Source organism: Spermophilus citellus (genome assembly GCF_964194105.1).
Source record: "Spermophilus citellus genome assembly, chromosome: 1".
NCBI lineage: Eukaryota > Metazoa > Chordata > Mammalia > Rodentia > Sciuridae > Spermophilus > Spermophilus citellus.
Genome location: NC_138182.1, coordinates 36,816,234 through 36,830,377, shown reverse-complemented (window position 1 = coordinate 36,830,377; position 14,144 = coordinate 36,816,234). Strand labels below are relative to the sequence as shown.

General features: G+C 37.6%; 1 protein-coding gene across 3 annotated transcripts in view; it reads left to right on the top strand.

Annotated features, from left to right (window-relative positions):
* Positions 1-1,033: 1,033 nt before the first annotated feature.
* Positions 1,034-14,144, top strand: part of VPS36 (vacuolar protein sorting 36 homolog) — a 30,805-nt gene continuing 17,694 nt past the window's right edge. Inside the window, exons 1-4 of one of the 3 annotated variants that reach the window (XM_081283270.1) lie at positions 1,034-1,217; positions 9,462-9,530; positions 11,504-11,574; positions 13,982-14,096. In XM_081283270.1, coding sequence (XP_081139396.1) covers positions 1,122-1,217; positions 9,462-9,530; positions 11,504-11,574; positions 13,982-14,096 — 351 coding nt within the window. In that variant the 5' untranslated portion in view covers positions 1,034-1,121. The remainder of the gene's footprint in view (positions 1,218-9,461; positions 9,531-11,503; positions 11,575-13,981; positions 14,097-14,144) is intronic. The other 2 variants (XM_081283269.1, XM_081283271.1) reach the window with 2 other exon arrangements.

Below are 14,144 nucleotides of genomic sequence, written 5' to 3'. Positions count from 1 at the left end.
AACTACAAAACTTTCATGAATTGTGATTTTCTTTACAAAGCCTCAACCAATCAGGAGAGAAAAAGGCTGGTCACATGATGTGGCGGCCTCCCACACATGCCTATAATCTCAGTGACTCATGAGGCAGGCAGGAGAGGATCAGAAGTTCAAGGACTGCTTCAGCATAGTGAGACCCTTTCCCAAAATAAAAAAAAAATAAACAGGGCTGGGATACAGCCCAGTGGTAAGGCACCCCTGGGTTCAATTCCATATATATATAAAGTTGTTGGGAATAGCCTCGTTGACAAATTAAAAAAACAAACAAAAATAAAATTTTCAAGTATCAAAAGTTAATGAAAGCAATAATACCAATGTAGCATGGCTAGCTGGCTTGGAAAAAGATCAATTTGCTGGTTGCACAGCATTCTGGTTAATTAATTTCTAAATATGTAATAACTTTACGAAATTAATTCCAAAGAGAGAAATCTATCAGTTGTGGAAGGACAAAAAAAATATAGATGGTCCATTTGTGATGCAGAACATATAAATGAAATGAGCCAGCACCAAGGGTAAGTTTTTCATGGTAAATTATGGGGGATCTCTATCTAAATGTTCTCTAGTAAGCTTATGAAGTCTGTATTAATATTGTAAATGTCTAAATGAAGATGAGAGGAAAAAAAAGAGAACAGCTTTGCTTAACATATTGCTTGCGGGTATATTAAAACGATTCGTGCCATATTCACTTGAGAAAAAAAAGGTTATTATTTATGCCCTTAATGAACATTGCAACATGCTGGGCACTGATAAGAAAATTGCCACAAGTATGCAGGCATAAAGCACCAAGAGGAAATTCAAGCTGTAATCCGGGGTCAGGGATTAGGACGCTCAGACAGGGTTCCGGAAGGCTATCGGCGGACTGACCGCCAGGGGGCACTCTCCGCACGTTTTCACGTCCCCGGGCGCCCCTCGCAGCCGCGCTGCTCCTTAGGGCGCGGGGCCTGGCCGCACCCCGCTGGCTCCCTTTTTCTCTCCCGGCCTCTGCCCCGCCGGCCGCCAGGGGGCGCCGCAGGCTGCCCGGCGCGCGGCTCGCTGCCCGGGAGCGCCGGCGTTGGCGAGCGGCGGAGGCCGGCCTGGCGGCGGCCATGGACCGCTTCGTGTGGACCAGCGGCCTCCTGGAGATCAACGAGACCCTGGTGATCCAGCAGCGCGGGGTGCGCATCTACGATGGCGAGGAGAAGGTAGGGCGGCAGCCGGGCTTCCCGGTGGGCGCGCGTCCTGGCTGGGCCCGGCCCGACCCCGTTCTCGGCCCGCGGTGTCCCCGGCCTCCCCGTGCGGGGCGCGGCGCCCAGTCCCCTCCCGCCCGCCGCGGCCTGGACTTTGCGCCTCCCCCGCGCTGGCCGCGCGAGACAGTGGAGCGACTCTCGGCGGGCGCGGATGGTGGCCGCTTGCCGCCGCCCCAGCGATACGCTTCGGGGTGCACAGCCGGTGCGCCCCGAGAGCGCCTGCTGTCCGTCTGCAGGCGGCGGGCAGGGACGGAGATGCTCGACTTTCTGGCTCGGTTCAGAGCCTTAGTGACACTGGCTCGGGCGTAATCCCCGGGGCAGCCGAGGTCCGCCTTCTGCCAGCAGCGCGCGGTGGGCGCACGTCCCCCAGCACCCTGGCAGCTCGGCTGCGACCCCAGAGGCGGAGGGCTGATCAGATCTGCGCAGAGGGGTGGATTGCTTTGAAGAGATTTCTGAAAGAGGTAGCCTCTGTTCCTCTTTGAAACGCCCTTGCCAAAGACTCTTGGGTTTTTGTTTATTTGTTTTTGTAATTACTTTACGGGAGGGAGTTTTGAGCTTAGTCTTATAAAGTGATGTAGTTAGTCAACCTTGCCCTGTAATATAAGCATAAATCTTAGGAGATGGGTTTGCAAATTGAGAAGAGAAATACAGTATGTAATTAGATATTTTGTCGGTACTTGGGGGAAAACTACAAAATATCCTCTCCTGGATGAAATGTGCAATTTGGAATTAGGAAAAAAAAAAAAAAAGTAAACTCATTTACCCATAAGCATTTTTAGTTTCCTGAAGTTTTCACTTGCTACCTCTCTCCTTCCTTGCTATTTCTTAATTAAACTTCCTCCTACTTTGCTATACTTGGTATACTTGACCCACAGCTCTTCCTGGTCCGTGCACACTGCTATCTAGGGGCACAAGTGATGTGAAACCCAAGTCCTCTACTTCCTTTGGGCGATTTCCGTGGACTATGTTTCCTGTTATTAAATCAAGGGTTTTTCCTTAAGTGATTTGCTTGGACTTCATTTACTTCATTAGCACTTTCATTGACTTGATCTCAAATTGGATCTTGCATCGTTTGATTGGAGTGACAAGCAAACTTTACTTTTTCTTCCTTACCGAGTTTACATCTTTGGAACCACTTTGAATGAGAAGCTCAATCAATCCTCTCCTTTATTGGGTTTGATTCTGCGCTGGCTTTAAGAACTGTATGCTGACACTGACATATGGTCTTCAGAGACTTTTCCAGTGCCCCTCCCTGAATGAGTACCTGGAAGTCAACACCTTGTTGTCTGTGGGACACCAGTAACAAATTAGGGACGCCTTTGCTGGCAGACTGTGTAGCTATTATATATATATACATATATATATATATATATATATATATATATATATATTTAATTTTTTTTTAGTTAGGTGGACCCAATACCTTTATTTAATTTATTTATTTTTATGTGGTGCTGAGGATTGAACCCAGTTCCTCACATGTCCTAGGCACTCTACCACTGAGCCACAACCCCAGCCCCAGCTATGATATCTTTACAATAATATAAAGTCACCGCCATTAGCACCTGTTTGTGGAAAAAAATTGTTGAATCAGCAAAATCTAATTTTTCCTTTAAAATCTTGGATGCTTTTTCTTTCTTTCTTTCTTTCTTTCTTTCTTTCTTTCTTTCTTTCTTTTTTAAAGCAAATACATAGGTATCAGGCTTAAGAAAAAAGTCCTGGGTAAGGCCCATCTGGAGACCCATTCATTTAGTCAAAAACTCTTTAACTCTTCTAAAACCTGGGGCTGCCCAGAAGTGAATCAGTATCTTGAAATTAAAGTGGGACCCTACTTATCACTGTGTCCTGGGGGACCTAATCTATCACTTGCTGAGCTATTTGCAGCTGCTTGGTCCCTAGTGTGATTGAAGGCCAGATCGATTCCTGTGAGGAAGTGTTCTGATTTGGCTTACTCCCATCTTCTGGAAGATTTTCGACCTCAAGTGATGCTAAAGACTCTAGTAGGCTGTACATGAGCCTTGAGATCTGATCCAGTTAGTCTCCCATTCAGAATCCTTCATAGGCTCCCTTGGTCCCCAACTACAGTGCAGACTGCTCAGCCCTCTTAGCTGTGTATACCAGCAGGTTCCCTTGGCAAATGGGCACATGGTGTTCTTCTAGACCACTTGGATCCTCCTGAAGGGTGGAAAGTGGATTTTAGTCTTCCTTTTACCTACTGGCTCTTTGTGGGTATGAAATCCATTTTAAAAAATCAGAATGAATTACCTACTCTGTGCTAGGACCTTATTAATGATCTCATTTACTCCCCTCAAAATGAGTATTTTGCTGAATGAGAAGATTTTCACTTAGAGTTATAGTGACTTGCCTAAGATGATCAGTTAGAAGGAGAGGATTTGAATCTCTATTGATGGACTCCCAGCCCCGTGCTTCTTTCACTGTGCTGCAGCACTTCAAAGTATAGCAGTCCCTAATGCCACTTTATGTAATGTTCATATAGCTGATCCTTCCAAAGATGAAGAAACTGAGACCCATAGTTGTTAGTTGAGAAAACTGTGAACTGTCCAGGGTCACATGTCTAGTAATTGGTGGAACTAGAATTCCAAACCAGATCCAATGGACTATGATCTTTCTACTGCCCAAGTGCCTCTTGTGAATAAATGTGTGCTTGCTTGTTTATACAAGCACAGTTTGCATGGATGCATTATGACTGGATAATGTGTTGTTTTCATAAGCAGGTAGACAGGTCATTTGTTTCATTTCACAGATGCTTCTATAGCCTCAACTAATTTAAAAAACAATGTAAGATTACAAATGTATAAAGTGGTAAATTGGCTCTGCATACCAGAAAATTTACAAAATGTTTATTCTCTCTCAGCTATTTCATTTTATGAATTTACTCTTGGGAAATAATCAGTTATGTATAAAACTATTACACAGAAGGACACTCATCTCAGCATTATATATAATATTATTTAATATATGTTGGGAATTGGAAGCAATCTGAATGTTTATTACAGAGATTAGTTAAATTATTGCTTATCCTAATTAGCAAGAGAAATTTCTAACCATAGAGTGATAAGTGAAAAAAGTTGTAAAACTATAAATATCATGGTCTCATTCATTAAAGAGTATATATATACATAAATATACACCGTCTGGCTAATGTAATTACAAGTGATTTCATTTTCTTTCATAGATTTAAAATTTTTTTTCCATATTTTTCAACAATGAAAATACATTACCTTTATAGTAGAAAAATATAAAAAGAAAAAAAAAAGAAAAAGCTTATTCAGCAAGTACCTAAGTTTAACTTTTAAGTAGCTAATATAATTCTAGCTCTGAGTACTAGAAGCAAACCAGCCTAAACTTGTCTATCAGGTTAGATCATAATCCATTGGAACCCCTGAAGGGAACTATTACACAATTTCTTCACTTAGAGCAGCAACATCTTACATTTGATCATTGTTAATTGACATAGCAATGGAACATACTTTGGCTTGAATTTTAAATTCCTACCCTTATGCTCAGATTTCAGTAAGATGAAATGCAGTTGTTTTTTTTTTTTTTTAAGAGAGTGAGAGAAAGAATTTTTTAATATTTATTTTTTAGTTTTTGGTGGACACAACATCTTTGTTTGTATGTGGTGCTGAGGATCGAACCCGGGCCGCACTCATGCCAGGCGAGCACGCTACCGCTTGAGCCACATCCCCAGCCCATGAAATGCAGTTTTTTAATCAGAGCTTTTATGTTCTAATGCAGCACCATGTACTCTCAAGTTAATGAAATATTTGCTTTTGGAAAAGAGAAATCTTACTCATTGGTAAAAACGAGATTTTTAAAATATCTTAAATTTAATTATTTGGTTTAGCATACATAAGATTAAACAAAACATTTGAAGCCAGACTGAATTATGTACTGGAAACACCTATGCTTTACTTTTGATTCATAGGAGAACATGGAAACTTATAAGGCTTTTTCTCTTGTTGGAGTATTGTGGAATATCTTTCAGAATGTATATAACTAAACTAGATGGTTCAGTAAACCTCTTATTGTTAAAGTTTATCAACCATATCATTATTTAATACTTAGCTAATATTACAGAACTTATGCTTTAAAAAGTGTTTAAAAATGTATGGCATAAAATGTGTTGGAGCCAGGGTGTGGTGGCACACACCTGTAATCTCAGCAGCTTGGGAAGCTGAGACAGGAGGATTGCTATTTCAAAGCCAGCCTCAGCAATTTAGCAAGGGCCTAAGAAACTCAGTGAGACCCTGTCTCTAAATAAAATACAAAAAGGGATGCAGCTCAGTGGTTAAGCATTCCTGCACTCAATTCCCAGTACCCCCAAAAAAGTGGGTTTTTTTTTTGATACCTATTTCTGTGTGTGCTTGACTTAACAAAAACCAATTTATATATATTTCAGAGTTAAATGAAGTTATATATGTCAGTGATAAATTTTCTAAATTTTATTTGACAAAATTGTTAAATACAACTAAAACCAAAAGAATTTACTTGGCATGATCTATAAATCTACCCATAAAAATTACTTTTGGCATATTTTGTGTTTGTGTGATTATATGTGTTTGTATATAATCAAGTTATGTATACTATTTTGAAACTTAATTTTTTCCTCTCTTAATAATACCATGGGTATCTTGTAATATATTTTTGACTACATGCATAATTTATGATTATTTCTATTTAAGAATGATATATAGCTATGGGTGGTGCCAGCTATCAGGAGGCTGAGGTAGGAGAAAAACAAGTTTGAGTCCAGCCTGGGCAACTTTGTGAGACTTTGTCTTAAAATAAAAACATAAAAAGGACTGGGGATGTAGCTCAGTGGTATAGCCCTTGGGTTTAATCCCCAGTACTGGAAAGAAAAAATAAAATATATACATATATATGTGTATATATATAAAAAAATACATGCTATATATATATATATATATATAGTACTAATTGGTCATTTATTTGACAAACATATTATTGTTGTTGTTATTATTATTTATGGTATTGGGGATCAAACCCAGGGCCTCAAGCATGCTAGCCAAGCATTTATAACATTGAGTCACACCTCTAGCTCTTAATCATTTTTTTTAAACTAAGAAGAATTTTATTATTTATAATAAATTGGACCCTCACCAAAACGCTTTCCTTAGAGTTTATAATATAAGGTAGACAGGTAACTGGGACTGGCCTTATAACTTCTGATATAACTAAATATTTTTTGGTAGGATCTAAGCAAGGTCTAATCATGGCAAATTCTACTTTCTAGAAGAGTTAATAGAAGTTTCCAGTATATTTCTTGATTTTAACAGAAATGAAAGTATCTATCAATCTCTCAGATTCCAGCTCTAAAATTGACTTATTAATCTTACTTTCAGGAATAATAACAAATTATGAGTGTTAAAATTTGAAACTAAAGAAGAGGCTGGAGTATTTTTGTGATCATATTATAGTTTTAAAGGACATTTTAAAACATATTATTTTGAGTTGTTGATACAGCCGTAATACCCAGAAAGTAGTCTCAGCTCAGACTGCTGTAACAATGCCACAGACTAGGGTGACTTAAACAACTGACATTTATTTTTCACAGTTCTGTGGGCTCAGAAGTCCATGATCAAGGTGCTGGGGGATGTGGGTCTTCCAGGGTCCTTTTCCTGGCTTGCAGACACCACCATCCTGCTGTGTGCACTCAGTGGCCTTTCCTGGGTCCATGCATGTAGAGAGAGGACTTGTGTCTTTTCATTTCTCACAAGGACTCTGATCCATCATAGGACCCCATCTCATGACCTTCTCTACATACACATAAGCACTTCCTAAAGGGCCCCTCCAAACACCATCATAGTGAGGGATAGGCCAGACATTCAGATTTAGTCCAGAACAGTTAGAAGTCTCCTTCCCATTCTGTCTCCCTCAGAGACCACCACTATATAATTCTAGAAAGCATGCATACTGTCATACATAAGTATTTGTGCGAAGAGTGTTGTTTTTTCCTTTTTAAAATATAAAATTATATTATGTTATATGCAATGTGCTGCAAATTGCTTTTTCCCTATCAATTCTATACTATGTATACTGCTCTGTACCTCACTGATTCTAAGCTTACTTTTTTGTTCACATTTTAACAATTTTGAAATTAGGATGCACGTCACATTCAGTGACATCTTAGATTTTATCAAGTATTACAAGTATGTAAAGAGTTTCCATATTCTTTTTAGTGAAATGCCTATAATCTATTGTATATGTGTGCATTTCCCTGTTGATGGATGTTAGAATTGTCTCTCATCTTTTGCTCTTATAAACAGCAGTGAATAGCCAAGTACTGTATCACCTTGCTCATGTATGAATTCATCTGTGGGGTAAATTCCTACAAGTGCCAAGTATCCTTGGGTCAAGGGATATTTGTATTTCCAATTTGTTGTTGTTGTTGCAGCATGGGAGATTGGACCCTGGGTCTTGCCCATATTAGGAAAGTGCTGTACCACTGAGCCACATCCTCAGCACTTATATTTGTGATTTTGTTAGAAAATAACAAACTGCCTTTTGCAGAGACTGTCCCATCAGGAAATATATTTTCCCAAATACCACCAGTAAAGTGTTACCAAACTTTTGGATCTGTGTCAGTCAAATTAATGAAAAGGGGTATCTTAAAAAAAAATTTTTTTTAGTTACACATGGACACAGTATCTGTTAATTTTTATGTGGTGCTGAGGATGGAACCTAGTGCCTCTTATGTGGGAGGCAAGTCACTGAGCCACAACCCCAGCTCGAAAAGGAGTATCTTAATGATCTTTTAATTTTCATTTATCTGAGTATCAGTGAGATTATACATCTGTTAATATGTTTAAGAGTCATTTGAACTTCCTGTTTTTGTAAACTTTTCTGTTAATAGTCTTTGTTCATTTTTATAGTGGTTATAGGTTATTTTCTCATGAGTGTTCTATATATTAAGGAAATTAGCTCTTTGTCTCTGATGTGAGTTGCAATTCTTTTTCCCATTCTTCTGTTTGTCTCTTGTTTTTGCTGTTGATAGTTTTTCCATGAAGAATTTTTGTGTGTGCATGTGTACAGGTGAAATTATAAGTCTTTTCCTCTAGTGCTAATGGGTTTAATGCTTTTCTCAAGAAGGCTTTCCCCACCCTGAGATTATTTTTATAATCCTTTCATTTTTTTCCTCTGTTTTTATGATTTGCCTCTCTTTCTTTACTTTCTTCTTTCTTTCTTTTCTCTTTAATATTTGACCTATATAGAACTTATTCTGGTGTAGTATATAATCCAACTTTGGTTTTTTCTTACCTGGAAACCCAGTTAGCTCAGTGCCACTGATTAACTCTCCATCCATACGTATTCTTGTATGTGTTTGTGTCTATTTCTGAATTTTCTATTTTAGAAATTAATCAAACAGTTATAAAAGTAGTATACATGAACTCAGTCTCATTGTAAAAATATGCAATCTTTTTTTTTTTTTTTTTGAGGGGGGGAGTGGGATCTCACTAAGTTGCTTAGGGCCTGGATAAGTTGCTGAGGCTGGCCTCAAACTTACTTCTCCTGCCTAAACCTTCTGTGTCACAATTATAGGTGTGTGCCACCATGCCCAACAAATTCAATCAGTTTTTAAAAGGTCCTTTGCTTCTCTTCCTCTTATTCCCCTCACCCTTTTCTTGAAAAAAATCCATTATTAACATTTCACTGTGTATTCCTTTTAGAACTTTTTCTGTTACTTATGTATAGATGTGTGTGTGTGTGTGTGTGTGTGTGTGCGCGCGCGCACGCGCGTGTGTGTATTACAAACATGTCTTTTGAGGATTACATTATATGTTATATGCTGCAAATTGCTTTTTCCTCACCAATTCTCTTAAATTCCATGATAACCATAATGATTCTACATTGTCATTCATTTAACCTCTGCATGGATTCCATAGTATGAATGTGGTTGAATGGATGTGGCACACTTTTTTTACCACTCGTCTATTATTATACATCTCAATTTTTTCCAGTTTTCCCCTAATTATATCATGGCTGTGTTTATAGCTTTTATTTATGAAATGTGTATAGTGTTGCTTCTTTTTAATTTGTGATAAAACTAATTTGAAAATGTTCATGATTTAACTCATATTTTATGATTAAAGAGAAAAAAATCTGGACATTGAATGACATTATTAATCTTTTGTGATGATGGTCTTATCTTTCTAGATAAAATTTGATGCTGGGACCCTCCTCCTTAGTACACACCGACTGATTTGGAGAGATCAGAAAAATCATGTAAGATACAACCTTTAGCATCTGTTCTAGGTTTTAAATCATTCAAGTTTTTCGCTTCTTTTTTTGTCTTTCCCCCTTGTCACACACTTTCCTTTTTAGAACATCAGAAGAGTGTGTCCACATGATCTCTTTGAATGGTGTACAGAGAGTGGAGTTGAGGGTGTTTTCTCTCATTCGACTTGGGAAAAGCCTGTGTAGTTACTGAAAGGAGAACCATGGTGATTCCTGTGTTTCTAAGCAACAGTCAGGCCGGGTGTTCAGTATTTAGCAGGGGAGTTCTTCTCTCAGTTGTGAAAGATCCTTAAGAAAGACTTCAACTGTCCCCCAAACAACCTGTTCTCCCGGGTTGTTGCTGAGAGTTAGGAGGTGAGACTGTCATGTGCTTCACCTGGACACTGAGGACTACCTCTTTGTCATTCTGAAAGAGAGGAACTCCTCCCAACCTCATTTTTATAATCTCTAAGAAGGGAGAGTAAGTTATATAGAGCTGATATCTTCATTGTAAAGATCTTTAACTTGAAAGTAAATATCTGACATAATAATTTCAGCGTTGTCAGTGAAATAAGCTATCTCATCTGTTTTCATTTTCCTGACCAGTTACTCACAATGAATTAACTAACTACTTAATTAATTCATTTATTTATTTTGCTGGGGATGAACTCAGGGCCTCACAAATGCTAAGCACATCCTCAACCCCTGAGCTATACGCCAGCACCCATGAAATTGTAATACTACAGATAAACTATATACTTTGAGAGCTTGTTTGGAGGTTCTTACAGGGGAGTGCAGCTACCCCTATACCTTGATGGAAGAATGGCCCTCCTCTACTGGGGAAGCTCCTCTATCATGAAGCTTCGGGAGGGATGCATGTGGAGCGGTGAGGGAGGAAGGAGACACCCCCCTAGCCATTCAGATCAGCTGAATCAACCCTGGTGATCAGTGGGGAGGCAGATGTTGCAGCCAGATCACCCTCACATTCTATACTGTACTCTTTGAAAGGCCACTAACCATTACAATATCTGACTTTTTTTGCCTTCAAGAACCAGTTTTTGCCCACATTGATAATGTATTCTATAAATGGCTAATGTTGTCTAATTCTTTTAAAATAATTATATATTCAGGAAATCAATGTTTTTAGGGGAAGGTGGGAGTCATTTACCCATGTTTGATAAATTAATGAATCAGTATAATTTTTTTGATCATGATGTAAAGAGGCCGATTTGGAGAAATCCTTAGACGGATTATATACCAGTCACGTAAAATAATTTTTAATCAATCAATCAATCAGTTTATTGCAGCACTGGGAATCCAGCCCAGAATCTCATGCACAGTAGGCCAGTGTTATACCACTGAGCCACATCCCCAGCTCACTTTATTTATTTTTCAAACAAGGTCTTACTGTTGCCCAGGCTGGCCTCAAACTCTTGGACTCAAGCAATCCTCCTGGCTCAGCCTCCCTATAGCTGGGTCTATAGGTGTGTGTGACTAAACCTGGCATTGAATAATAATTTTAAAATTATATGTACTAATAAAAGGAGGTTACATCAATATTTTGTTTTAGTGTGTGTGTGTGTGTGTGTGTGTGTGTGTGTGTGTGTATGAGTAAAGAATGGGAAGTTATAAAGAAGAAAAATCATCCATATAATGCACTCCTTGAAATTGTTTTGTCTATTTTTTCTTTTCTATATAAGAAAAATTACATATAAAACGTTTTCATATAAGTTACTTTAAGAAACTATCCCCACTGTGAAAACAAAGGTATAGTTATGACTGCTTTTGTACCTCTTAGGTTTGCCTAAACAGTAATATGCCACCACAGTATCATTTTCATTTAATCCTTCCTTAAGTTTATTTAAGAAATAAAGCAACATTTTTAAAATTATTAAATCCCTTAGAAATATAGGGCACTGATGTTATAAAACAAGGGTTGCTGACTAGTATTATGGATCTTGTTTCTACTGATTTCCTCCTAGGAGTGCTGCATGGCCATTCCTCTGTCCCACATTGTATTCATTGAGGAACAGGCAGCTGGAATTGGGAAGAGGTGAGGTCTACATGGTATAGCCTTTATTCATAAAAAATTCTTCCTCTCCCACTGTTAGTCAGGAAGCCCCCAAAGAAGGTTATTTTCCCCGCTTAGACCAATTCTTTAAGTAAAAATTAAGTACTAAGGTTTGCTATGATATTCTTGGTTCATAATAAATAAATGTGGCCCTACTAGCATTGTGTGCATTTCCACAGAGACTTGGCTTTCACATCTGTGCCTGTCATTCAGTACTTGAAATCAGAAATGACCTATCTGAGAAAAATTACTGACTTTGGTACTATTTCTAGCTGATCATTAAATTTATTTTTCAGGTTCAAGTTGTTCAGGTATCAGAATTAAATAGAGCATCATAATAGCTATTTTGCAAAACAGAATATTTGAGCAGTAGGAGGAGGTGCATTTAACAATTAGGGCAATAGCATAATAATGAAACCTTCCCAGGCAGACTAGGAGATGTGGCCACTCTGGTGTGAAATATAGGTTCAGATGTTCTTATTTATTCAAGCATTCCCAAAATTTTGACTTTACATCTTAAGTGCTTGTGATTCAGGATAATGAACAAATATTCTTGGCATGGGATAGTGTTTTCTATCTTGGTCCCTCTTTAGGCTTAGCATAATTAGACTTTTCAATAGATGTTAAAACAATGTTGAACTTCACTGGAAATGTAGTGTATGCCTTAAACAATAATGATATGGCTACTAAAGAAGATTATGTGACATTAAAGAAACAAACTAACATTTTGAAAAAAGTAAGCCATAGATTTTTAGAGTAGATTGTTTCTGTAATTTGTATTTCCTCCTTTGCATGTTTTTCAATCTTATTACATTATAGAAAGTAAAATCGTAGGGATATTCCGGATCATTTGATCTTTCCTCTGCTGTGTTCCAGGGTAATCTAAACTATGTAATAAAAATATTTAGAATACTTACGTTCAAAATAGTGTCTTATTTTAAAAAATATCTCCATTGAGGAGGAATTCAGTTACATGCTATGTTAACTCTTCTCAGATATCCCCCTGTAGTTCCCAGTCCCTCTTCTCAAATGATTAGAAGATTACATTGATATAAACACATATATATTTCAGTTTTTTTTTAAATCAGGGCCTTAGTTAGGCAAGTGCTCTACCATAGAGCTGTATACCAGCCCCTAACTTTAGCTCCTGAAATTGGGATTCTTTTTTCATTTCATAGGTTTTAAATTTGATGAAATGTGATAATAGAATGACTCAATAAAAAGATATGAAAAATTGACTTGGGTATTTTATGCACACTTTGGAATTTTTAAACTTTATTTTGTATCATAATCTTACAGCTTTTGTTGGGTTTCCTTTGACAGAATCTGATAACAGGGCCAAGGGTTTTGAATAAGAGTGTGAAATGCTCTTGCTCAGTCACTTTATCATGATTGTCATAGTTTTGTTGCTTTAGTTGATGGCTTATTCCATGTGGTCCAGTGATTCTGCTCACATAGTTTATTTGCTGGCCTCGCCTGTCTTTAAAGACATTCACCACAAAGGAAGAGGAAAAGAATCTCATGAGGCTGGCCTCAGTTCACTTACAAAGCTTGTGTTAGTCTGAGGAGGCCCAACTCATGTTATTTTAATTTTACGGTGATATTTAGGCAACCATATGGGCCACACAAAGAAATGTTAAATGGAGTAATAAGAACATCTAGAACATGATCCTAAAGGGCTCTTAGCTAGGTATCCAGGACATTTTGACTATGTGTTTTTTTAAGTTTTGTTCATCTTTATGGGTTGTATATTGAGAAGGTTGAAAATTGGGAGGAAAACAGACTTATAAAGCTGAACAAATATGGTGGTATTTTTAAAAGCATAGAAAGTAATGTTGTAATAAAGATAATAGTAGTTTCTGTTTTACCATTGGATCTTTCTAGATCATGCTGCTCATTGAGTGGCATTTTCCAACAGATGACACTGTAAAATGTTAGTTTTGGATGGAGTTTTAATAAAATATCAGCTGGCCAGTTTTACAGATAAGTTTTCGTATTCTGTTTTCAAATGAGTAAGGTAATATGCTTTGGCAGAAATTTTAGGCACCCTATGATGACCATGTGGATGGAAAACCTTAAGTAGTTTTGAAAATTTATTTTGAACTTATTTTTTCAAAACTATACTTTTCTTTAATCTGTACAGCTGTAACTTGAAACTTTTTGGTTTATAGTTTATAAGTTTTAAATAACTGCTTGTAATTTTTTGGTATCAAGGAAAAGTTTCATTGATAATGAATTACTAGGAACTTTAAAAGGATATCTTTCGGGATATTCTTTGTTTCCTCATGAATTTAAGAGTGATTTGGAAATATATTAAAAGTTATGAAAATGGAATTAGTCTTTTTATTTTTAAAGGTAGTTAAATATGTTACATTTGCTCTTTCTTCAGTGCCAAAATAGTGGTTCATCTGCACCCAGCTCCTCCTACCAAAGAACCTGGCCCATTCCAGAGTAGTAAAAACTCCTATATCAAACTCTCCTTCAAAGAGCATGGCCAGATTGAGGTAAGCTTCCATATCAATAAAATTGGACTAGAAAAGTGTGTGTGTGTG